The 24,563-nt window shown below is 42.8% G+C and overlaps 1 protein-coding gene across 4 annotated transcripts in view; it reads left to right on the top strand.

Annotated features, from left to right (window-relative positions):
• Nucleotides 1-2,643: 2,643 nt before the first annotated feature.
• C17H4orf51 (chromosome 17 C4orf51 homolog) overlaps nucleotides 2,644-24,563 on the top strand; it is a 50,291-nt gene continuing 28,371 nt past the window's right edge. Inside the window, exons 1-2 of one of the 4 annotated variants that reach the window (XM_059876246.1) lie at nucleotides 2,644-3,257; nucleotides 9,375-9,436. In XM_059876246.1, the coding sequence (XP_059732229.1) occupies nucleotides 3,031-3,257; nucleotides 9,375-9,436 (289 nt within the window). In that variant the 5' untranslated portion in view covers nucleotides 2,644-3,030. The remainder of the gene's footprint in view (nucleotides 3,258-9,374; nucleotides 9,437-24,563) is intronic. The other 3 variants (XM_059876245.1, XM_003587122.6, XM_003587121.6) reach the window with 3 other exon arrangements.

Here is a 24,563-nt window from a genome sequence, read left to right as displayed (position 1 = left end):
TTCCAGGCAAGAATATTGGAGTGGGTAGCCACTTCCTCCTCCAGAAGATCTGACCAACCCAGGGACTAAACTCAGGTCTACTGCATTTACTGCTGAGTCGCTGAGCCACTGGACAAGTCCCTGAAAGTTCCTGAACTGTCCTCCAAAACAGCAATTCCCAGAGATGCTCCCCACCCCACAAAAGTAGTTTTGTGGTTAAATAAGTTTAGAAATGCTGCCCCCTTTGAAAGATTCACAAGGCACATGGAAATGTTAAAGGCCCTAAAGTTCTGCAGCAAAGAATCATGTTTATCTCAACTTGTTCCAAACTTATGAAACTCCTATTAATTAATTAATACCTATTAACAGCTCATTAAAGTAATCAGCCTGTTAAGACAAAAGCCTGGTCAGGACCTGGCGATTAATACCCCATCCCTGCATCAGGTGACACGTGCGCCACCTGCTGGTGATATGGGGTATGAGGGCACTTACTCAGGAAGCTTCTATTTTCACTAAATTGCACTCGGAATCCAGAGTTTATTGTCACAGCGTGCTTGATCATGGCTTTTCACGTTTAACAAACCAGGGACTGAACAACATAGCCTGCCATAATTTAGTTACAAAAGGAAGTTTTTCACGCAGACCATCAACATGGAAGTCAAACGATTCAAATCAGTGCCGAATACCAGTGTCCAAGAAAAGTGAAGCGTCTGATACAATGGGAACAAAGAATTCTAGGGTTTTATAGACTAAATATTTGCAATAATAAACTCAATTGGTCTGTTCTATTTATCCTCTAATTTCAAGTCCAACCGATTTTTAGCAGACTTATCCAATGTCTAATAGACTGATGAACCAAGCTACAATCCTATCGAAACTGATATTAGACCTTTTCACTTAAATTGTTAAGTTTCACTACTCTTGGTTCTCAAGGTTTTAACTGCTAAAATGATATCATAATTGACTGGGGGAGAAGAAAGGAAATAAATAAAAATAAAGGACAAGAATGTGATCATAAGGTACATTTATACCATAATTATTTGAAGAGTTTATATTATCACACATTTGTTTATAGACAACCACACAGTCTAAGGAGAAAAATTTTAAATGTTTTCTACAAATAATGTTTCACAATCTGTTCTATTTATTTTCCTGCCTCAAAACAATATTTAACTGCAGAGTTTTTTTTTTTTTTTACCAGAACATCACATAAGTTTATTTCAGATGCAATAGCAATTTTAAAATCAACAAGTTTAAATCTTAACTTCACCAAGTAAACTTAGCTAGTTAAGTATTTTTAAAGTTATTCCCTCCAAAAAAACTGAGGGAGCTTTTCTTTTCCACCTCACATCCCACGGTTTCCCAATAGTTCTATTTTTGGAGGACTTTCAATTGATGAGTAAATGCTAGCAGAGGCTTTTAAACCACAATTTTTACTAGACTGGCTAAAGGTTTAAGCATCAAAGCAGTTGCTACGCGACACTGGGTGCATTGAAAAGCACTGGGCAGCCTGGTTTCCATTTTCCTCCTTCACTCTATCTCCATCTTCTTCGTCTTTCATCTGGGTTTCTCCAAGAAACCTCCAACTTCCCGAGAAAAAGCAGCATGCTCCGCAGCCATGTGCCTAATCCTTCTACAGCAAAGATGCTTATGTTCCAAGTTTCAAATTTTTAAAGAAAGATACTCCTACTTTGACATACTAACAAGTATCTGCAAGTAATTTTACTCTCAAAGAAGCATACCCTGTGGCATGTCAGCCTCACTTTAGAAGATTGTTGAAATTCAGCTCTTGGAGCAGTCTTCCCAGCATTTAAAATCAACGGCCACACCCTCATGTAACTGTAGAAATCCTAGATTGGCCAAAAGTTCGTTTGGATTATTCCATAAACTGGTAAGGAAAACCTGAATGACCTTTTTGGCTAACCCAATATGATGATTCCGGGGCTTTATTCCTATAGTCTGTGCAGGGCAGGCGAGCCTCTGAATGTTTAAAGCGCCCAGTGGGTGCTGATCCAGCCACCTATGGAGACTCTTTCTTTAAGGTTGATGATGGATCCACTCCCGAAGGGCCGATCAAGGTGAGGCAGAACCTCTGTTTCTATAAAGCATCCCACAGGTCACGTGAATGAGCACAGAGGGCTGAGAAGTTCTGCTCGAAGAAGTGCTAAGAGCAAGGACACAGGTGGAAAGATCTATTTCAATCTGCCAGTGAATTGTTAGTGCAGAGAAGGAGAGGCAGGTGTGCTAACCAGCTTTAGAGTAATTATTAGTGAAGGATGCAGGGAATCAGGTGGACAGAAGATAGGGTGCTATGACTTCTCAATCTAAAAAGATTCACAGTGGCATTTCAATGACCCTAATTCTTAACCCCAGCTGCTCTCTAGAAGCTGCCAGGAGTAAGCTTTTAAAAACTACTTTCGCTGTTCACCTGAAGCCACCACAACATTGTTAATCTGCTATACCCTGATACAAAATAAAAAGTTTAAAATATAAAATAAAAATGAGCCAAGCCAAGGCCCTACTCCAGACCAGTTAAATCAGAATCTATGGCTGGGGGTGGGGTCTTATTTCACCAGCCCCTGTGGTGACTCCAGAGGGCCACTGGCTTCAGTACCATTGCTTTATGACACACAAGAAGCCGTTCGCGACACCTGCTATTGTTGACATCACAAACAGGACAGGTCAGCCTTTAGAAGAAATGAATGCTTGGCACTATCCCCTCGCTCCACGTCTTAAACCATCATGAGTAGGACTCACTTATTTCTAAAAGCAGTGGCCACCTGCTTTCTTCCCAGGATTTGTAGCTGTGTATCACTTAGAGCAAAAGCCAGAAAGTTCTAAATTTGCTAGTTAAAACTGGAGGGAGGTGGGAAGTAGCACTTGGCGGAATTGTGCGACCTGTTGCTTGGCAACTTTGAGTTCAGCTTCTGCATTCTGTGAGCCGTCAGAGTCACAAAGTTTGCTGAGCCAGGTTGATTACTTCCCACTACAAAAAGGAAATTAATTCTGCATGACGGAGAGGGCTCAAAAAGCTGTCCTTCAAAGCGGGCCATGTCACACTTCTTCTACTTGACACCACAAATTGTTCTGCCCTTCAGCCCTCTCACTTCTCAAGAGTTTGATGTGATCAGACGGAAGGCTGCAGCATCTTGGCAGGATGAAGCAAGGTGGTCAGATTTGTCTGTGACAACATACATGGGCAGTTACAGGGAAAAGCAGCTGGACGAGTCCACGGGCGGCCGACTTAGAGCAGGACAGCCCTGGCCTGAGCCTCACAAGTAAGATCGCTTTGTGATTTGCTGCTGGCTGTGTCTCTCTGACTAGATGAGAATGATAACTAGAATGAGGAGGCTGTTGCCAACCCCGAAACACTTCCCGGACTTCCACTCTGTATATTTTCCTGGGTAGATGTCAGGGGGCCTGCATGCGAAGTTGCTTCAGTCGACCCCATGGAGTGTAGCCTGCAAAGCTCCTCTGTTGATGGGACTGCCCAGGAAAGAATACTGCCATTTCCTTCTGCAGGGGATCTTCCTGACCCAGGAAGAAGAGCTAAATGTCAGTTACCAGCGGAAACTATGATTGTCACTCTCTCTTTAGTCCTTCTAAAATTGATGCACAACTGCTTTTACAAGGTAAAATGTGAGTATTTGGTTAAGATGGGCTTCCCAGGTGGCATAAGAGGTAAAGAACCCACCTGCCAACGCAGGAGACAAAAGAGATGCAGGTTCGATCCCTGCATGCAGGGGTCAGGGAGATCCCCTGGAGCAGGGAATGGCTACCCACTCCAGTGTTCTTGCCTGGGAAATCCCATGGACAGAGGAGCCTGGTGGGGCTACAGCCTACAGGGCTGCACAGAGTCAGACACAACTTAGTGACTAAGCCTCATGAATGTTAGTTATTTTGCCTTCCAGGGCTTTCCAAATTGTCAAAACAATACTTAAAGCTGAAATGTCTCAGGGGTACTTTCGAATTGGATACCTCGTCTGGTGTATTCCAATGAACTACACAGTCTGCGTTTTCAACAGCTCTTAAGTTGGCACCTCAATTAACTTTGGAAGTCCCTTTGCTAACCCTGTGAATTTTGAGGCATCTCTGGGCCCCCCGGGGGGAATCTTCAAGGCAATAGTGGCCTCCCCATCTCAACCTTGGACTCTCTGAGGTGTACAAACCCAGAGGAGATAAAAACTGTGAGAGCCCTAACTGGACCTTCAGAAGAGTCCCCAAATTATTTGAAAAGCAGTGATTTTCCTTTCCGCATTAGTACTAATAGAGGCAAATCCCTGAGTGAAAAAGCATTGTCATGTTGGATCATGCTTCTGAAATAAAGAGGCACTGTGCCAGGGCTTACTGAAAAGCCACAGGACAAATAGGGAGCATTTGTTTGTTGCAGCAGTAATACTACAGGTAGACCTTGGAGATACTGTGGGTTTGGTCTAACAAAGTGGGTATCCCAATAAAGCAAGTCACTCAAACTTTTTGGTTTCCCAGTACATAAAAAATTATACATACACTATACTGTAGTCTATTAGGCGGGCAATAACATTATGCCTAAAAAACAATGTTCATGCAAATTAAAAAAATATATGGTTGCTAAAAAAAATAAAGTGTAACCATCATCTAACAACACAGGCTTGCCACACACCTTATATTTGCAAAACATACAATATCTGCAAAGTTCAAGAAAGTCAGGTCCAATAAAACAAGGTATGCCTGTGACACAGGTAGAATGGAGATCAGAAACATCTTTATAATAAAGTGAAAATTTTTATAATAAAGGAAAGAGCACAATACAAAATTTTCATGAATGTTAAAAACAGGAAGTATAAAACAAAATTAGTGCTTACCAGTAAGTTTTCAAATGAAATTTTTTAAAAAATGTCACTTTGCTAAAATAGGTCAAGATTTTAGAATAAAGATAGTCAAAGGGGCTGGTGCACTGGGACGACCCAGAGGGATGGTGTGGGGAGGGAGGAGGGAGGAGGGTTCAGGATGGGGAACACATGTATGCCTGTGGCAGATTCATTTTGATATTTGGCAAAACTAATACAATTATGTAAAGTTTAAAAATAAAATAAAATTAAAAAAAAAAAGATAGTCAAAGATATGTAAGATCTCCACACAGAAAACTATAAGACCTTAGTGAGAGAATATGAAGATCCAAGTCAATAGAGAGATGAACCATGTTCATGGATTGGAAGACTGAATATTATAAAAATATTATTTCTCCCAAAATTGATTTACAGTTTCTATACAATTCCAATAGGTGTTTTTGTGGAACTTGACAAGATTGTTCAAAACCAGGAAACAGTCAGAACACTCTTAAAGAAGAACAAAGTACGTGTGTTTCCTCTACAGATAACAAAACTTACCATAAAGCCTCAGTAATTAAGGCAGAATGGCACTATGGCACCAAGATAACAAATAGACAACTGGAACAGAAAAAAAAGGGCCTGGAAACAGAACCTTGCGTATATGGCAAGAAATGTGAATGTTCTTGTTCACATACATATCATATGTGAGGCGTACGATAAATATTTTTTAAAAGAACCTCCTGGGGACTTCCCTGGTGGTTCAGTGGCTAAGACTCCGTGCTTGCAATGCAGCGTGTCTGGGTTTGATCCCTGGTCAGGGCCACAATCTGCAACTAAGAGTTCACATGCTGCGATTAATAGTTTGCATGCCGCAATTAAGACCTGGCACCGCTAAATAAATAAATAAAAATATTTTAAAAAGAAAAACTCATACAAATTAGTATGAAAAAGACAACCCACTAGAAAAATAGGAAATAGGGCACTTATTTATGTAAAAGGTGGCAGAACAGTGGAGAAAGGTCATGTTTGCAATTCCAGGTAGATTCCTTCCAGATGAATTAGAGACCACAGTGTGAAAGGCAAAAATAGCAAAAACCCATTAGATAATGACATAAGGAGTATCTTGATGATCTTGGGGTTGGCAAAGATTTCCTAAACAGAACACGAAAAGTCCTAACCACAAAGAAACAATGAAGTAAATGAGACTAGCTTAAAGTAGCTCCGTTTAACAAAATACACCCTTAAAAGTATGAAAGTTGAGCTACAGATACAAAGGTGAGATTTTCAACTCAGTGACTGACCAAAGGCTCATAACTATGATAAATTTTTTTTTCTCTTTTTTTTATTATTATTTTTTACTTTACAATATTGTATTGGTTTTGCCATACATCAACATGCATCCGCCACGGGTGTACACGTGTTCCCCATCCTGAAACCCCCTCCCTCCTCCCTCCCCATACCATCCCTTTGGGTCATCCCAGTGCACCAGCCCCAAGCTTCCTGTATCCTGCATCAAACCTGGACTGGCGATTCGTTTCATACATGATATTTTACAGGTTTCAATGCCATTCTCCCAAATCATCCCACCCTCGCCCTCTCCCACAGAGTCCAAAAGACTGTTCTATACATCTGTGTCTCTATTGCTGTCTCGCATACAGGATTATTGTTACCATTTTTCTAAATTCCATATATATGCGTTAGTATACTGTATTGGTGTTTTTCTTTCTGGCTTACTTCACTCTGTATAATAGGCTCCAGTTTCATCCACCTCATTAGAACTGATTCAAATGTATTCTTTTTAATGGCTGAGTAATACTCCATTGTGTATATGTACCACAGCTTTCTTATCCATTCATCTGCTGATGGGCATCTAGGTTGCTTCCATGTCCTGGCTATTATAAACAGTGCTGCGATGAACATTGGGGTACACGTGTTTCTTTCAATTCTGCTTTCCTCGGTGTGTATGCCCAGCAGTGGGATTGCTGGGTCATATGGCAACCAGACACGCCGCATTGCGAGCATGGAGTCGTAGCCACTGAACCACCAGGGAAGTCCCCAGGAGGCATACGATAAATATTTTTTAAAAGAACCTCCTGGGGACTTCCCTGGTGGTTCAGTGGCTAAGACTCCGTGCTTGCAATGCAGCGTGTCTGGGTTTGATCCCTGGTCAGGGCCACAATCTGCAACTAAGAGTTCACATGCTGCGATTAATAGTTTGCATGCCGCAACTAAGACCTGGCACCGCTAAATAAATAAATAAAAATATTTTAAAAAGAAAAACTCATACAAATTAGTATGAAAAAGACAACCCACTAGAAAAATAGGAAAGAGACTTTGAAATGAAATTCATAAACCAAGATATCCCTGTGATCAATAAAATGTATCAAAAGTTCCTTAACCATATTAATAATCAGGACATGCAAATTAAAACCACAATGAGCGTACTCATGTAAACGTCCAGAATGGCTAAAATTAAAAAGATTATTAATACAAAGTGCTGGTGAAAGTACAAAACGAGGTCTTTCATGTACATCTGGTGGGTATATGCATTGAATTGTTTTCTTGAGGAAAACAGTTTGGTCTTGTTTTCTAAAGTTGATGCTATAGATATCCTAGGACTTAGCAATTTCAAGTATATATCCAGCCGAAAAGTTTGTCACACATGCACCAAGAGATATGTACAAGTAGTTCACAGCAGCATTTTTCACAATAGCCAAAAAACTAAAAAACAAGCCTAACGTAGAATACATACTATTAAAATATAAAAGAATGAACAGACAGTGTGTGATTTTACAATGCCGGTGTAATGAACAGACTCTGGTCGCACCCTGAAATGCCACAAACATTGTACACAGCATTTGAGCAGATGCAAAACATAGGTGTATTATTCTATTTATGTAAGAGTTCTTAAAAATCGTGCATGCCAAGTCACTTCAGTTGTATCCGACTCCTTATGACGCTATGGACTGTGGCCCTCCAGGCTCCTCTGTCTATGGGATTCTCCAGGCAAGAATACTGGAGTGGGTTGCCACGCCCTCCTCCAGGGGATCTTTCCGACCCAGGGACTGAACCCAAGTCTCTAGGTCTCCTGCGCTGGCAGGTGGGTTCTTTACCACTCACACCACCTGGGAAGCCCCCTTAAAAAAAAATCCCCCCCCCAAAAAAAAAAATCCCAAGCCAAACTACGGTGTTTGGTGTATCTGCTTGGGTGATAAAAAAAATAAATAAATAAAAAGAGAAGCAAAGAAATGATTCCCATAGAAGTCAGAAAACTGGGCCACTGACTGTCTGACTTTCTGCTCCAAACCTATTGGAAAAATAATTATGGGGGTTGGGATGGAAATGTGCATTTGGTGGTCTTCCCTGGTGGTCCAGTGGTTAGGAATCTGCCTGCCACTGCAGAGAACATGGGTTCGATCCCTGGTCTGGGAAGATGTCACATACCGTGGAGCAACTGAGCCCGTGCACCAGGAAAGGCAAAAAAAATCAAATGTGCTTCTAAAAAGTAATACTCCCTGGTGATTCAGTTGCTGCTGTAGGTAAGAAGAAAGGTGCAGGGTGGGCCACCAGCCCCTGTCTCAGGGATGATGAGGGCTATCTGTGGGCTCAGTACATGTCTAGGAGCATTTTAGAACTCATTATTTTTTTTTACATTTTTTTAAATTTAGTTTTTGAAGTATAGTTGACTTACCGTGTTGTGTTAATTTCTGCTGTGTGGCAAAGTGATTCAGTTATACATGTGTATACATTCTTTTTCATATCCTTTTCCATTATGGTTTAGCACAGGATATTAAAACCGTTTCTTGTGCTATACAGCAGAGCCTTGTTATTTATCTATTTCTAGACATGATAGTTTGCATCTACTAATCCCAAACTCCCGATCCATCCATGCTCCAAATCCTCCCTCTTTCCCACCCCTGTACTAGGAGTCTAGGCTGACATAACTTCACTTTACCCCTAACACACATATAGTTCCATTTCCCCGGAGCTAGAAGATCCTCCTTTCCTCAATGAGAGGCCCTAAAACAACAGTCATCCTCTAGAAATTCATGACTGCACTTCCCACCAAGCCAACTGCTTGCCTAAAGTGAGCATTATATCTGGATTCAGAGAAACTGAGATCCAGATACGTTTTGAAGGCTAGACACAGCATCTGCTAGTCCCCAAGTTACCCCGCCGCTATTAAGTTCTAAGTTTTCCTGGGAAACCAACATAATTACTGTAATATTTCCTATTCCATTCATAGCACTTATTTTATTTTGAAAACAGCTCCCTAGGGAAAGTCTCATAAATTCTGTGAAAACAATTATGAACTTACTGTTTGAGCTTTTCATGTACAAAAGTTGAACAGTTTACCCTTTTATGATAAATTGGGGAACAAAAAAATCACTAAAGACAATGAGAAAGTCTAATTTGGGTTGATTTAATGGGATTTTTACTGTTGAAAGAGTGGAAAAGGGGAAGAAAAGAAGCCGAAGTTTAAGAAATTAAATGAAAGCATGAGTGAAAATCCCTGCAAGCCCATAGGCTGTGGCTTAAAACCCCATAAGCTCATACCTTGTTTCTCGTACTTGCTTTCCATAGGATGGCATTGCCAAACTGCTTTGCTGGGAGGGCTGAGCTCCAAGAGACCACAGATGCTAAAGGTGAGTGCAATGTGATCAGTTCTGAGCACAGCCGTTTTGCCAAGGTTGCTGCCTTGATAACTTTTATGTTCGAGATTGTCATCCGAACAGTTTCCATATACCTACTAAAGGCAAGGTGCCTCTAGCATGTTCCACTCTGGATCAGTCGCTCTTAAAAATAATAATTATTCCAGGGCAAAAATGTCCTCCTCAGAAGGTACCTTCTCCCAGAGCTTGGAGCTCTAAGTAACAGAATGTGAGCTTTACTGGGTATGTCAAAGAATTAGGAAGAGAAACCAAACCATTACAAACCACCAACTAAGAAACTCCATTTACTAATTGATACCACCTCCACCCCACTTCAGTTAAATCAGGATAACACTTGCTGCTATAATAGAGAAACTTCCAAATTCCAGTTGCTTAACATGATAATGGGTTTCCCAGGTGGTGCTAGTGGTCAAGAACCCACCTGCCAATGCAGGAGACATGAGAGAAGCAGGTTTCATCCCTGGGTGGGGAAGATCCCCTGGAGGAGGGCATGGCAACTCACTCTGGTATTCTTGCCTGGAAAATCCCATGGACAGAGGAGCCTGGTGGGCTACTGTCCATGGGGTCACAAAGAGTCAGACATGACTGAAGCAACTGAGCATTCAGGCAACATGATAAAATATAGGTTTTTTCTTCATATAAAGGACCAAGAAGGTGTTTTGCAGACAGACCTTAGATCTAAGGACACAGACGTCGTTCATCTGGGAGTTCCACCATCTCCTGGGGCCCCCGAATCTCCATCTGGCAGGTGGGGGAGGATAAAGGGTCGGGATGGCACGTGGCTCTTCCACCATTTCAGCCTGGAAGCGACTTACACCTCACATGCTCACATTCCAGTGGGGGAAGGAGTCACAAGGCCCCAGCTCACGAGAGCTCAGAGTTCCTGGGCTGGGCAGCCCCTGTCCAGTAACAACTGCGCTCGGCAGAGGGGGGCAGCCAGCCCTCTTACCCCACACTCTGATTTTGAGGAAGAAACACAATAGGTTTTTCCCATATAATTTCCTGGAGAAGGCAGTGGCACCCCACTCCAGTACTCTTGCCTGGAAAATCCCATGGACAGAGGAGCCTGGTGGGCTGCAGTCCATGGGATCGCTACGAGTCAGACACGACTGAGCGACTTCACTTTCACTTTTCACTTTCATGCACTGGAGAAGGAACCGGCAACCCACTCCAGTGTTTTTTTGCCTGGAGAGTCCCAGGGACAGGGGAGCCTGGTGGGCTGCCGTCTATGGGGTCGCACAGAGTCAGACACGACGGAAGTGACTTAGCAGCAGCAGCAGCATATAATATCCATCTCTCTGGGTTCAATCTTTGAAGGTTTAATAAGACCAATGAGAGTCATCTCGGGTGAGGATATTAAAGCGCTGTGTAAAATATCCTATTAACGCTTTCTGTTACCTTTGTTATTCAGTATGTGCCCGCGTGTTGTCAGTATGGTGCCGAGAACCATCCTGCAGCCTCAGGGAGTTCTCCTGAAAAACGGAATCAAGGTTTTTAACCACTGCCTTGCACGATCACTGTTCTGCTGGCTTTCCTAATAAAATTGGACTGTATGGGAATAGTACATTTGAAATGGATTTGATGCCTCCCTCTATGGTTTGTTGAGGCAAGAGGACAGGGTGGCGAACCATTTGCGCTACTGTTAAAATCAAGAAAGACTTTCTTTCTCCCTTTGCAGTGATAAACATAAAATTGAAACACACTACCTAGCTTGGCTGGAGAAGGGACTGGCTACCCACTCCAGTATTCTTCCTGGAAAATTCCATGGACAGAGGAGCCTGGCGGGCTGCAGTCCATGGGGTTACAAGAGTCACACACGACTGAACACACACACACCCCTGGCCTGAAGACAAGTCTAGGGCTGCTACTGCTACTGCTAAGTCGCTTCAGTCGTGTCCGACTCTGCAACCCCATAGACGGCAGCCCACCAGGCTCCCCCGTCCCTGGGATTCTCCAGGCAAGAACACTGGAGTGGGTTGCCATTTCCTTCTCCAATGCATGAAAGTGAAAAGGGAAAGCGAAGTCGCTCAGTCGTATCCAACTCTTAGCGACCCCATGGACTGCAGCCTACCAGGCTCCTCCGTCCATGGGATTTTCAAGACAAGAGTACTGGAGTGGGGTGCCATTGCCTTCTCCGAGTTTAGAGAAGACTAAACTTGGGGACTTCTTCTTCTCCAAGTCTAGGGCAGGGGAAATTAAATAATTTACCACTGTATGATAGGTATTGCTTTTTTCTATCTTCTCCTGTCTTTATGGTAAAGTATGGTAGGAGAAAGGTAGAAAAGACATAAATGTAAAATGTATTCATAATGATGATTTACTAGTGGGGACTTTGCCCATGTTGCTTTTCTCATTTTCCTCAAATGATCATTTTAGTTTAACTGATGTCTACTTTCGTCATTAAGAGGTGACAGTATATCAAGGTAGAATTATTTAATTTAGCCAAAGGATGACTTCCCTCTGTGCTTCTTTGAAAATTTCCACGTCTGATTTTGGGATTATCAACTGTGTGCTCAGTTCAGTTCAGTCGCTCAGTCGTGTCCGACTCTTTGCGACCCCATGGACTGCAGCACGCCAGGCCTCCCTGTCCATCACCAACTCCCAGAGTTCACCCAAACCCATGTCCATTGTGTCGGTGATGCCATCCAACCATCTCATCCTCTGTCGTCCCCTTCTCCTCCTGCCCTCAATCTTTCCCAGCATGAGGGTCTTTTCAAATGAATCAGCTCTTCGCATTAGGTGGCCAAAGTATTGGGGTTTCAGCTTCAACATCAGTCCTTCTAATGAACACTCAGGACTGATCTCCTTTAGGATGGACTGATTGGATCTCCTTGCAGTCCAAGGGACTCTCAAGAGTCTTCTCCAACACCACAGTTCAGAAGCATCAATTCTTCGGCACTCAGCTTTCTTTATAGTCCAACTCTCACATCCGTACATGACCACAGGAAAAACCATAGCCTTGACTAGACTGACCTTTGTTGGCAAAGTAATGTCTCTGCTTTTTAATATGCTGTCTAGGTTGGTCATAACTTTCCTTCCAGGGAGTAAGCATCTTTTAATTTCACAACTGCAGTCACCATCTGCAGTGATTTTGGAGCCCCCCAAAATTAAGTCAGCCACTGTTTCCCCATCTATTTGCCATGAAGTGATGGGACCAGATGCCATGATCTTAGTTTTCTGAATGTTGAGCTTTAAGCCAACTTTTTCACTCTCCTTTCACTTTCATCAAGAGGCTCTTTAGTTCTTCTTCACTTTCTGCCATAAGGGTGGTGTCATCTGCATATCTGAGGTTATTGATGTTTCTCCTGGCAATCTTGATTCCAGCTTTTGCTTCATCCATCCAGCGTTTCTCATGATGTACTCTGCATAGAAGTTAAATAACTTCTATGGTGACAATATACAGCCTTTACAAACTCCTTTTCCTATTTGGAACCAGTCTATTGTTCCATGTCCAGTTCTAACTGTTGCTTCCTGACCTGCATACAGATTTCTCAACTTTGTGCTAGAAGCATCTGATGAAGGGAGTTAAAACGTGAAGCCAAATCAGTACAAGCCCACTGGATAAATTTGCTCACCACTCGTGGACATGGGTCTCTTAATGTTCTCCTTGTAGAATGTGTCCCTCCAAAGATACGCAAATCAGATGGACTGTTCCTAAGTGTGATTCACAAGCATCAGAGGAAAAACGTTCTCAGATTTTTTCAAGACTGCCTTTCAAAGAATTCGGTCTTATTCTGCCTACGCTAAGGTGGATTTTCCTTTGGTGTTACTATTAATTTTCTTTCCAAGTGACGTGGCGGTGGCTTTTCCCTCCTTTGGTGCCTCCCCCCCCCAAACTGCTCATCTCTCAAGTTCAAAGAACAAAGCAATAACTAAGAAAAACTAAAATCGAGGGTCTTAAAACTGCAATACAGACAGAAATTGGTCAGCGGTTCCTCTCTCTTTACATTCTGCTAAGACAGATTCTAGCAAGCTTTATTTAAAAAGCTCCTCTCCTGCAAAAGCGATTTATGAAGAGATGGGATGTGGGCCCCGCTGCCTCTGGGGCTGCACTCAAGGCGGTCCCTGCCCCTTCTCTCGTTCTGAGCGCCTCTGTACATCCCTCCAGGATGAGCCCAAGTTACTCTTGCAGAAGGGTACGCTGGCCTCTTTGATTCTAGCTGTTCTAAGAGATGTAATATGTACCAGGGAAGAGGTTCTCTATAGACTGACATCATCAGAGCCCAGGTGTGACAGAATGTATGAGAATGTGCATTCTTTCTTACGATATTCCCTAGTCACACATAACAAATTCCAAGTCCCTAAAGAGCAACCTGGGATTGTCTTTATGGCATATGGCCTTTTTTTAAAAAACAAAACAAAACACATTATTTATTTATTTGGCTGCACCAGGTCTTAGCTGATGCACGTGGGATCTAGTTCCCTGACCAGGGATCGAACCTGGGCCCCCTGCACTGGGAGCAGAGAGTCTTCGCCACCGGACCACCAGGGAAGTCCCATGGTATTATGGCCTTTTACAAGGATGACAGCACTCAGGAGAATACTTATAGGAACCAAATAATATTCTAAGAGGGCAAGGTGAAGATGACTTGTCGTGTTCCTTCAAGAGTGTGTTCATTTTCAACATCATCTCTTTCTCCTGTTCTTTCACTCTCACTTCTCCAAACCTCAAAAGACTTCTGAAAGTAAAAGGAACGACCAGAATACCCATGAGTCGTGTCTTCACACAGGGAGGCCTTCAAGCATAAATAAGATGATGTCACTCGGTTTTCTGTGACGCCTGCAATCAGATCCTCCACTCCCATTTCATGCCTTTCGCTTTTGATCACTCTGTTCCAGTTAATTGGCTTCTCTCAGGGATTTGAAACTGCTAAGCCATTTCCTACCTCAGGACCTTTGCACACACATTCTCTTTGCCGGAACCCATTATCCCAGCTCTGCTGAACTGTACGCTTCAGGTTTGAATGTAAATGTCACTTCTTCAGAGAAGTTTTCCCTGGCCACTATATTTAAAGTCAGTTCTTCACACACTTTCCATTTTTAATTTTCATCTTAATGCCTAGTTTGCTATGTATTATTATATTTGTTTACTTGTTGATTATCTTTCCTCTTATAGAACAGAAGCTTCAAGAGAGCAGGAACTTGTCTGTCTTGTTGGTTTCTGTATCTCCAGCACCCAGGGCAGGGCTAAACACAAACCAGGTGTCCTTTAATTGTACGTTGAACAGTGGTTTTTATAGACCTTCTATGGTTGACTTTTTCTTTCCCACAATATATTTCCTTATGGAGACAGTTTCTTACATAGAATTTGTCTTTCCAAAGGAAATTTATAAAAGTACTTTTAAAAATTATAATGTAGTTTTTATAGAAGCAAGCTTTCAAAACCTTGTGTTTCCAGTGGCAGGCTTTAGTGTGTTTAATAGCAGGATTCTAAGTATTACATATAAAATACCTTAAAAATTGAGTAAAAAAAATAGCAGATGGCACTGTTGCATTTTGAATGTGGTTTTAGTTGTACAGGGGCTTCCCTGGTGGCACTGGTGGTAAAGAACCACCTGCTAATGCAGGAGACATAAGAGACACAGGTTTGGTCCCTGGGTGGGGAGGATCCCCTGGAGGAGGGCACTGCAACCCACTCCAGTATTCTTGCCTGGAGAATCCCAGGGACAGAGGAGCTTCGTGGGCTATAGTCCACGGGCTGAAGAGTCGGACAGGACTGCGGCAACTTAGCACGCACGCACCCACCTTAGTTGTGTACACTGCTCCAGCCTGCACCCAGGTTCTGTAATGAGTGGAAGGAAGCACAGCCAGGCAAACCCCAAATCTGAAACAGGCACAGCCCTGTAAGCAAGGGCTAGCGAGTGTGATCTGGGATGACCAGCAGAAACGAAAGAGAGCAGAAACGTTGGTGTCCAAGGGACTGCCCTTTCTTAGTGATGTGGGTGTCTTGCTTCCAAGCTTTGTCCATCTCCTTTTCATAACGTCACAGGGATGGTGCATCCTTGTGCTGTTTTGGGATCATTCCCAAAGCTTTTTACTCCTGGAGGCTGGGGCCCCAGAGTGAAGGTGGGAGCAGATGGGTTAGGACATGCCTGAAGAGAGGGGCTTTTCCAGTTTTCTGGATCCGGCAATCCTTAGCAGGTTTGCTGGTAAGGATTATCCGGTTTGCTGGTAAGGTAAGGGCTTATCAGATTTGCTTATCCAGCAATCCTTAGCAGGTTTGCTGGTCTGCCTGGGGAAGGAGCAGTAGGCTGACCCCCAGATGGCATGGTAAGTGGGTAGATGGCAGTCAAGCCAGGCAGCCTTCCCCAGCCATCCTGGGAGACTCAGGGCTCCTCATCCAGGTTCCCTAACACCTAGGCCATCATATCCCAGGCAGAGGCACAGGGGAGCTTCCCCTCCCCGGAATGAAGGCCCGCCCCCCTCCCCGCCACACACACCCGCCATCCTCTCGCCCTCACAGAAACCTAATTTCTGTCTCCTCCTGCCTGTGACTCTATGCCATCCTGCGCCTGGCACCTGGGTTGTCTCGCCCTGAGTTTCCACACTTTCCACTCCTACCATCTGTGCTGATAATGTTCTAGCACTTTCTCCACCCATCCCTTCCCTCCCCCACCTCGCCACACACCAGTTGCCTGAACCGGACTGACCTGACCACTCCCCTCCCTGGAGGGAGAAGCCATGGGGGTCCATTGTGTTGGGGGAGAATAGAGGTGATGCCTCAGGCTTCAGCACGAATGTCCTCCCTGGTTCCTCTCAGGGCCGCTCTGTTAACCCGATCCCTGCCCTCCTCCTCCTCCTCCCACAGACAGTGCGGCTGCCCACGGGTGCAAGGAATGAGGAAGATGCCTTAGAACCAGCCTCCCCCGCCACGGGGTCCCCCAGCTCACTCCCAGCGTGGGCGGTCACGGCAGAGAATCTGCTAATGCCAGGACCTCATTTATCTGGCTAATTCATATGCCTGGCCGTGGGAAGTGCATATGTTTCTTTTAAACTACAGAAAGAAAAAAGCTTGTGTTGGCTACCCCATAAATCTAGACAGCCTGGAAAGCAGTGTGCCTGGGACTGAGGTCCTCCCCACACTAAAAAATGCCAGGTACACCAGCTGATGGCCAGCACACCCCAACGAATCCCAGGACACGTCCCCAGACCCAGGAGCTACCACCGTCCCTTTCAGGTGTTCGGGATTTTGTTTTGCTCAATTTGAAATTAGAAAACAGTCTAATAAATGGTTAAAAGTGTTTGCCAGGAAAGATTCAAGTGTAAGGCAACGGCGTCCAAATTCCCTGCAGAGACTGGACACAAGGGAACATTGGCAGCTAAGCCTGTTATTAAGAAGGTCACAAAATGCCATCTGTTACCCTGCATACTTTACTGTTCAAGCATAACCTCCACGAGGAAAAGAGAGCACAACAGTAAGCTTCCCAGGTGGCGCAGTGGTAAAGAATCCGCCTACCAGCACAGGAGATGCAGAAGACCCTGGTTTGATCCTTGGTTGGGGAAGATCCCCTGGAGAAGGAAATGGCAACCCACTCCAGTCTTCTTGCCCGGAGAATCCCGTGGAGAGAGGAGACTGATGGGCTACATACAGTCCATGGGGTCACAGAGAGTCGGACATGACTGAGCACCAACGCACAGGCATTGCAGTGATTTCAGTGGGCTTCTGTGAACAAACCATGGACCTCCCTATGGGATGGGCTACAAGTATGTGGGGAGAAGATGGGGAGAAGGCATCGTTTTTACGTCTGTTCTTGGTTATGGCCTTAGTGTAATTTGAGATGGTGCTGCCTGGTTTTCCGAATCTTTTTCTTCCTGGTTTTAGTCATCTATGAAATATGATAATAGCACTTTGTCTATCATTATGAAATTGAGCAGATAAATGAATGCCTTATTCCTTTATCCTTTATGAATTTTTTAATTCATAGAAAAGTTGAAGGAATAGTAGAACCAGTATTTGCCTACTCCCTGCCTAGATTCACCAATTGTTAACATTTTGCCACATTTGTTAACATATAGTTTTATCTCAGTCTCTCCTTATTGATACTTGTATGTAATACTCTGCAGAACTATTGACAGTAAATTTTCAGGCATAGTAACAGTATATCCTTAAACACTTCAGCATGTACCTCTAGAAGCAACAGTGTTTGCTTATAACCATAATACTATTTGCTGCTGCTGCTGCTGCTAAGTTGCTTCAGTCGTGTCCCATTCTGTGTGACCCCATAGACAGCAGCCCACCAGGCTCCCCCGTCCCTGGGGTTCTCCAGGCAAGGACACTGGAGTGGGTTGTCATTTCCTTCTCCAATGCATGAAAGTGAAAAGTGAAAGTGAAGTCACTCAGTCGTGTCTGACTCTTAGCGACCCCATTGCCTTCTCCAAGTACTATTTGCTAATAACCATAATATTATTATCTTATATAACCATAGTACTGTTATTACATGCAAGAAACTTCATATTGATAGGATATTCTCACCTAATGTTCAGAACACTAAATGCCTTATTCTTAATAGTCTGTCAGGAAAAGATTCACTCTGTCATCCATCCCCACGGTTGGCAATTCTCTCTTTAAGACATTGAGACACTTTGAGAAGTCTGATGAAAGCTCTAGGCTCTATCTTCAGAAAAATATCCATCAAGACACTTCTACAAGCCACCAATGCATACATCTTAGATCTCTCCAGGGTGTCCACAGACTCTGGGTTGTTAAGTGCTTTTAATCTTTTATCTAAATTCTCCTCTTTTGTATGCATACAGTTTAAGACCACAGCACTCAGAAAAGGTTAAAAACAATTTTTTCTTTACTTTCCAACATTATGTTTTGTGTTCATGAAGCTTCATTTTAAGGAACTCGAAGTTTCAAGGAACACGGGGATGGGTAGGTCAAAGATCACATGATCCCCAAATCTAAGAAAGGAAAACAGAATCACAAATACACCTGAGAGCTGTTCTGTCATAGCACTTAGTAGAGGACTCCATGATTAGAAGACCCAGAATGTTTCCAAACTTGAGATTCCACAAGAGCAGGTGCTCATAAACCCACACTTGCTTTCTTGGTAACTTATTTTTAAAACCATATACCTGTAGCATTCCATCAGAGTTGGCACAAGATTTATGGACCTAATACGTAAGATAGAATTTGCTGGCAGTTAGTGAGATTGTTAGTTTCATCAACAAAACTGCCCAATTTGGTTACAGTTCTAGGACTAGGAAGTGGAAGCAGGGAGGCGGATACACGCTGGCAATTTAGGGGAATGTTGAATGTCCTTAATTGAAAGGTCAGCTGAAACTGCCAGGGTCATGTTGAACCGTGGGCTCTATTTTGTCAACTGTTAGCTTGCAAAGACAAAAATCAGCAGACCATACATACACCAGCATATGCGAGCTTGTTGGTATTCTTCTCCACAAACAGACCGAAGAAAATGAGAACTGTTTCTAGCTCGATGAGAAAAATGTACAAGTTTGGCTAAAAGATGGGCATAAAGTCCCAACATATCCCTCATACAGCGGTCCAGCACAAATTCTAATCCCCATTTCCCCCCATAATCTATCAAATGCCTCAAAATCACTTTCTATAAAATTTTTATTTTTTAAAATCATATAACTTGCTAATTAATGATTCTCTTATATAATTTTTGAAAGGAAGGGTGACAAAAACTAGTGAAAGCCTCTGGCAGGCCTATGGATTTACAGAAGTCTTACAGAGCTTTGAAAGGCCAGGGATTTACAGGACTGCTGCTGCTGCTGCTAAGTCGCTCCAGTCGTGTCCGACTGTGCGACCCCACAGACGGCAGCCCACCAGGCTCCCCCGTCCCTGGGATTCTCCAGGCAAGAACACTGGAGTGGGTTGCCATTTCCTTCTCCGATGCATGAAAGTGAAAAGTCAAAGTGAAGACGCTCAGTCGTGTCCTATTCTCAGTGACCCCATGGACTGCAGCCTACCAGGCTGCTCCATCCATGGGATTTTCCAGGCAAGAGTACTGGAGTGGGGTGCCATTGCCTTCTCCAATAATCAGAGCTAATTGTGCAAGATAAACTTCGTATCTACCTGCTCTAACTGTCACTGTGAAAAAGTGGTTTTTTCTTGAATTTAGGTAGATAATTATTGAACTCATTGATTTTAGCTTAGGATATCCTGCTTTAAAAGTTTACCACCATAAAACAGCGCAGATAATGAGTATCTGCCAAATGCTACTCCTCTTCCTTGACTCATCCCTGGTGACCAGACCCCATCATATTATGCCAAACTGACACCCTTCTCCTTTTTAAATCAATTTTTATTTATTTTTAATCAAATTTAATTTTTTCCTTACTTTTTTAATCAAAATAGTCGAGAGAAATCAACATGATTAGTCATTAGCAAAATGCAAATTAAAACACAATGACATACTTCCTTACATCTGTTCAGTTCAGTTCAGTTGCTCAGTCATGTCTGACTCTTTGAGACCCCATGAACTGCAGCATGCCAGGCTTCCCTGTCCATCACCAACTCCCGGAGTTCACCCAAACTCATGTCCATTGTGTCGGTGATGCCATCCAACCATCTCATCCTCCATCGTCCCCTTCTCCTCCCGCCCTCAATCTTTCCCAGCATCAGGGTCTTTTCAAATGAATCAGCTCTTCACATCAGGTGGCCAAAGTATTGGAGTTTCAGCTTCAACATCAGTCCTTCCAATGAATACCCAGGACTGATCTCCTTTAGGATGGACTGGTTGGATCTCCTTGTAGTCCAACAATGGCTATAATCACAAAGATAGAAAATAACAAATGTGGGCCAGGATGTAGAGAAACCAGAACCTTCATTCATTGCTGGGGAGAATAAAAGTTAGCACAGATACTTTGGAAAACACCTTGACAGTTTCTTTAAAAGTTAAACATAAATTTACAATAGGATCCAGCAATTCCATACCTAGGTACACACTTGTGTGTGTGCTAAGTCGCTTCAGTCGTGTCCAACTCTCTGCAACCCCATGAACTGTAGCCCACCGGGCTTCTCTGTCCATGGGATTCTCCAGACAAGAATACTGGAGTGGGTTGCCATGCCCTCCTCCAGGGGATCTCCCCAACTCAGGGATCAAATCCACGTCTCTTCTGTCTCCTGCATTGGCAGGGAGTTCTTTATCGTTAGCACCACCTGGGAAACCCAGGTACTCACTTAAGAGAAATGAAAACATATGTCTACACAAAGATTTGCACAAGAATACTCACTACAGTACTATCTGTAATAGTGAGAATTGGAAAGAATCCTGACATCCATCAGTTGGTGAATGGATAACGAAATTTGTTTTATTTACACAATGGAGTGCTATCCATCAGTGAAAAGAACAAAATATGGAAGGCGGATGAATCTCAAAAACATTATGCTACATAAAAGAAGGTAGGCACATAAGATCATATAGTGTATGATTCCACTTATATGAAATATCCAATAAAGGCAAACCTATAGATAAAGTAAGCTAGTGGTTTTCTGTGTCTGAAGGTAGGAAAGGACGTTAGCCATAAACGGGCATGAGGGATCTTATTGGGGTAATGTAAATGCTCTAATACTAATTTATAGTATTATGATGATGGTTGTATAACTTTTTAAGTTTACTTGAAATCATTCAACTGGTTGGGTCGGTTTTATGACATGTAAGTTATACCTCAAGAAAATTATTAAAAGTACACTAGAGCTTCTTCAGACCTTGAGAAAAATTTATAGCTTTAGAATTTTAGCATAGTCTTGGTGTTCCCTCTGATTCTAAGAGTATAAGTTGTGTGGACACAGAAGGATGCTTCAGGCATAAGTTTACCCTGACTTCTGGCGTCCATTTCTGTACCTAATGTACTTGAAAGAGTCTACTCCATCCTAACAAAAGGTAAAAGGATGAAAAGACTGAAAAATCAACAACTGTCTTGGATCTATAAGGGAGGTGATGACCCAGAGCTAACCACAGTTCCCAAGATTGAAGAGAGAGATGAATACAAAGAGTCACAGCTTACCAGAGCAGAGGCTCGCAGGTGAAACCCCCCACAGGAACCAGTGTGAGGGTTGGAATATTTGAACAGAAACTGACAGATTGCTGGAGGCTCAATGTAGCAAAGAGTAGACAAGCCTGAGCATGCAGGCAATGCAACGCAACAATTTGTCAACAATGTAGACAAGTCTAAGAGTTAAAAATTCTAGAAAGACCAGGAGTAGGGTAAGCCTTACAATAGTGTGTGAAATTTACCTCCAGGAACTTGACCAGGTACCCACAGTAAACATCAGAGAACAACTCCCTTGTGCTTCCCGAAGGGGGAGGGGGAAAAGAACCATTTTGAAATACTCCAGAGTATTCTTTACTCTCTAGTGGTAAAGAATCCACCTGGGTCAGGAAGATCCCCTGGAGGAGGGCATCACTACCCACTCCAGTATTCTTGCCTGGAGAATTCCCTGGATAGAGGAGACTTGTGGGCTACAGCCCATGGGGCTGCAAAGAGTTGGACAATATTGAGCGATTGTACACACACACACATCCCTCAGAAGAAGACAGTTCAGTTCAGTCGCTCAGTCGTGTCCGACTCTTCGAGATCCCATGAACTGCAGCATGCCAGGCCTCCCTGTCCATCACCAACTCCCAGAGTTCAAACTCACATCCGTCAACCAGAGCCTAATCTGCCAGGGTATTAGCACGGCCTAACTGAGCTGGGAGAAGGGAAACTGACAACGCCAGTCGACTCCACCCTTCTATGTGGGAAAAGAGAAATACCCAGCCCACTTCAGCCACGCTGTTCCACCTAAGATGGGAGGAAAAAACTCAGAAAAACTTATGAAGTTCACAGTCTAGGGGCACAGGCTCACCAAAAGGCTGAGACCTAATCATAGGACTACAGAATGCTTCTCTTCTCCCCCCAACTTACCACCACATTATTAAGGTCCTATTTACAGCAATTCCTTTTACTTGGTACATCATGTCCTTCTATCAAGAAAAAAAAAAATCACAAAGCATGCTAAAAGGCAGAAATACAATCTGAAGTTTAAGAGCATCAGGACCAGATACAGCAGGATGCTGGAATTCTCAGATCAGGAATTTAAAACAGCTATGGTTAATATTCTAAAGGCTCTGATAAAACAGATTAAATGAGCAGTATGTGCATATAGGGGCTTCCCTGGAGGCACTGGTGGTAGAGAACCCGCCTGCTAATGAGGAGACATAGGAGACATGGGTTTGATTCCTGGTTCAGGAAGATCACCTGGAGTGGGGCAGGGCAACCCACTCCAGTATTCTTGTCTGGAGAATCTCATGGACAGAGGACCCTGGAGGACTACAGTCCATAGGGTCACAAAGAGTTGGACACAATTGAAGTGACTTAGTGTCACTTACACACACACACACACACACACACATGCACATAGATGGAAATCTTAAGAAAGAATCGAAAAGAAATGCTAGAGATCAAAAACAGGATAATATAAATAAAGAATGCCTTTGTTGGACTTAATAGTAACTGCTCACAGCTTAAGGAAAAAGACTCTGAACTTGAGGCTACCTCAGTATAAACCTACAAAACTGAAAGACAAGGAGAGCAAAGGCAGAAAATACAGAACCCACCATGAGACAAATATAAAAGATGTAATGAGAACACCAGAAGAAGAAGAAGAAAGAGATACAAAAAATATGTAAAACAATAATGGCTGAGAATTTCCACAAATTAATGTCAGACACCAAACCACAGATCCAGGAAGTTCAGAGAACATTAAGAAGGATAAATGTAAACCAAACAAAAGAAGCAAAGAAGCCCTATACCTAGATATACAATTTTCTAAGTACAGAAAGTAAAAGATATAGAAAAAAATTCTGAAAGAAGCCACAGGGGAAAACCTTACCTATAGAGAAACAAGATTAGAATTATATTCAGCTTCTCCTGAGAAACCGTGGAAGCTAGAAGAGTGTAGAGTGATATGTTTAATGTTGGTGAGAGAAAAAAACCCACTAACCTAGAATTCTGTGCCCTGTGAAATTATCCTTGAAAAGCGAAGGAGAAAGAAATACTTTCTCAGACAAACAAAAACTGAGGGAATTTGTTGCCAGTAAGCCTGTCTTGCAAGAAATGTTAAAAGTTCTTTACAGAGAAGGAAAGAATATGGGTCAGAAATTGGATCTGCATAAAAAGGAAGAGCACTGAAGAAGGAATAAGTTAATGAAACTTAGTTTTCTTATTGATCTAACAGATAACAGTTTGTTAAAAAAATAATGTAACAATGTATTCAATAATATATGCTTATGTGTATATATATATACATTATATATATATACATATATATATATACATAATGTATTCAATGTATTGAATGTATTGAATGTTAAAAAATAATGTAACAATGTATTCAATAATATATGCTTATGTATATATATATACATATATATATACATATACATATATATATACACATAATGTATATATATATACATTAGACATATATATATGTCTAATGTATATATGTGTGCGTATGTATGCTTCTATAACTGAGATGAATAACAGAAATGATACAAGTAAAAGGAAGGAGTAAATAGGAATATTTTATTACTATAAGGTATGCCTGTATCGTGCTATAGTGTAAATGTATGTGCTTGCTAGTGACTGTGACCCTATGGATGGTAGCCTGCCAGGCTCCTCTATCCATGTGGATTCTCCAGGCAAGAATATTGGAGTGGGTTGCCATGTCCTTCTCCAGGTGTAAATGTATAGTTGTAAACATATGTTGAAAACTCTAGTTCAGTTCATTTCAGCTCAGTCGTGTCTGACTCTTTGTGACCCCATGAATCGCAGCACGCCAGGCCTCCCTGTCCATCACCAATTCCCGGAGTTCACCCAAACTCACATCCATCAAGTCGGCGATGCCATCCAGCCATCTCATCGTCTGTTGTCCCCCTTTCCTCCTGCCCCCAGTCCCTCCCAGCATCAGAGTCTTTTCCAATGAGTCAACTCTTCGAATGAGGTGGCCAAAGTATTGGAGTTTCAGCTTTAGCATCAGTCCTTCCAATGAACACCCAGGACTGATTTCCTTTAGGATGGACTGGTTGGATCTCCTTGCAGCTACTAAAAAAGCTGTTTAAAAAACTGAATAAATATACTAAGA

The sequence above is a fragment of the Bos taurus genome, chromosome 17 (genome assembly GCF_002263795.3).
Source record: "Bos taurus isolate L1 Dominette 01449 registration number 42190680 breed Hereford chromosome 17, ARS-UCD2.0, whole genome shotgun sequence".
Classification (NCBI taxonomy): domain Eukaryota; kingdom Metazoa; phylum Chordata; class Mammalia; order Artiodactyla; family Bovidae; genus Bos; species Bos taurus.
This window is presented reverse-complemented; position numbering and strand designations above follow the sequence as displayed.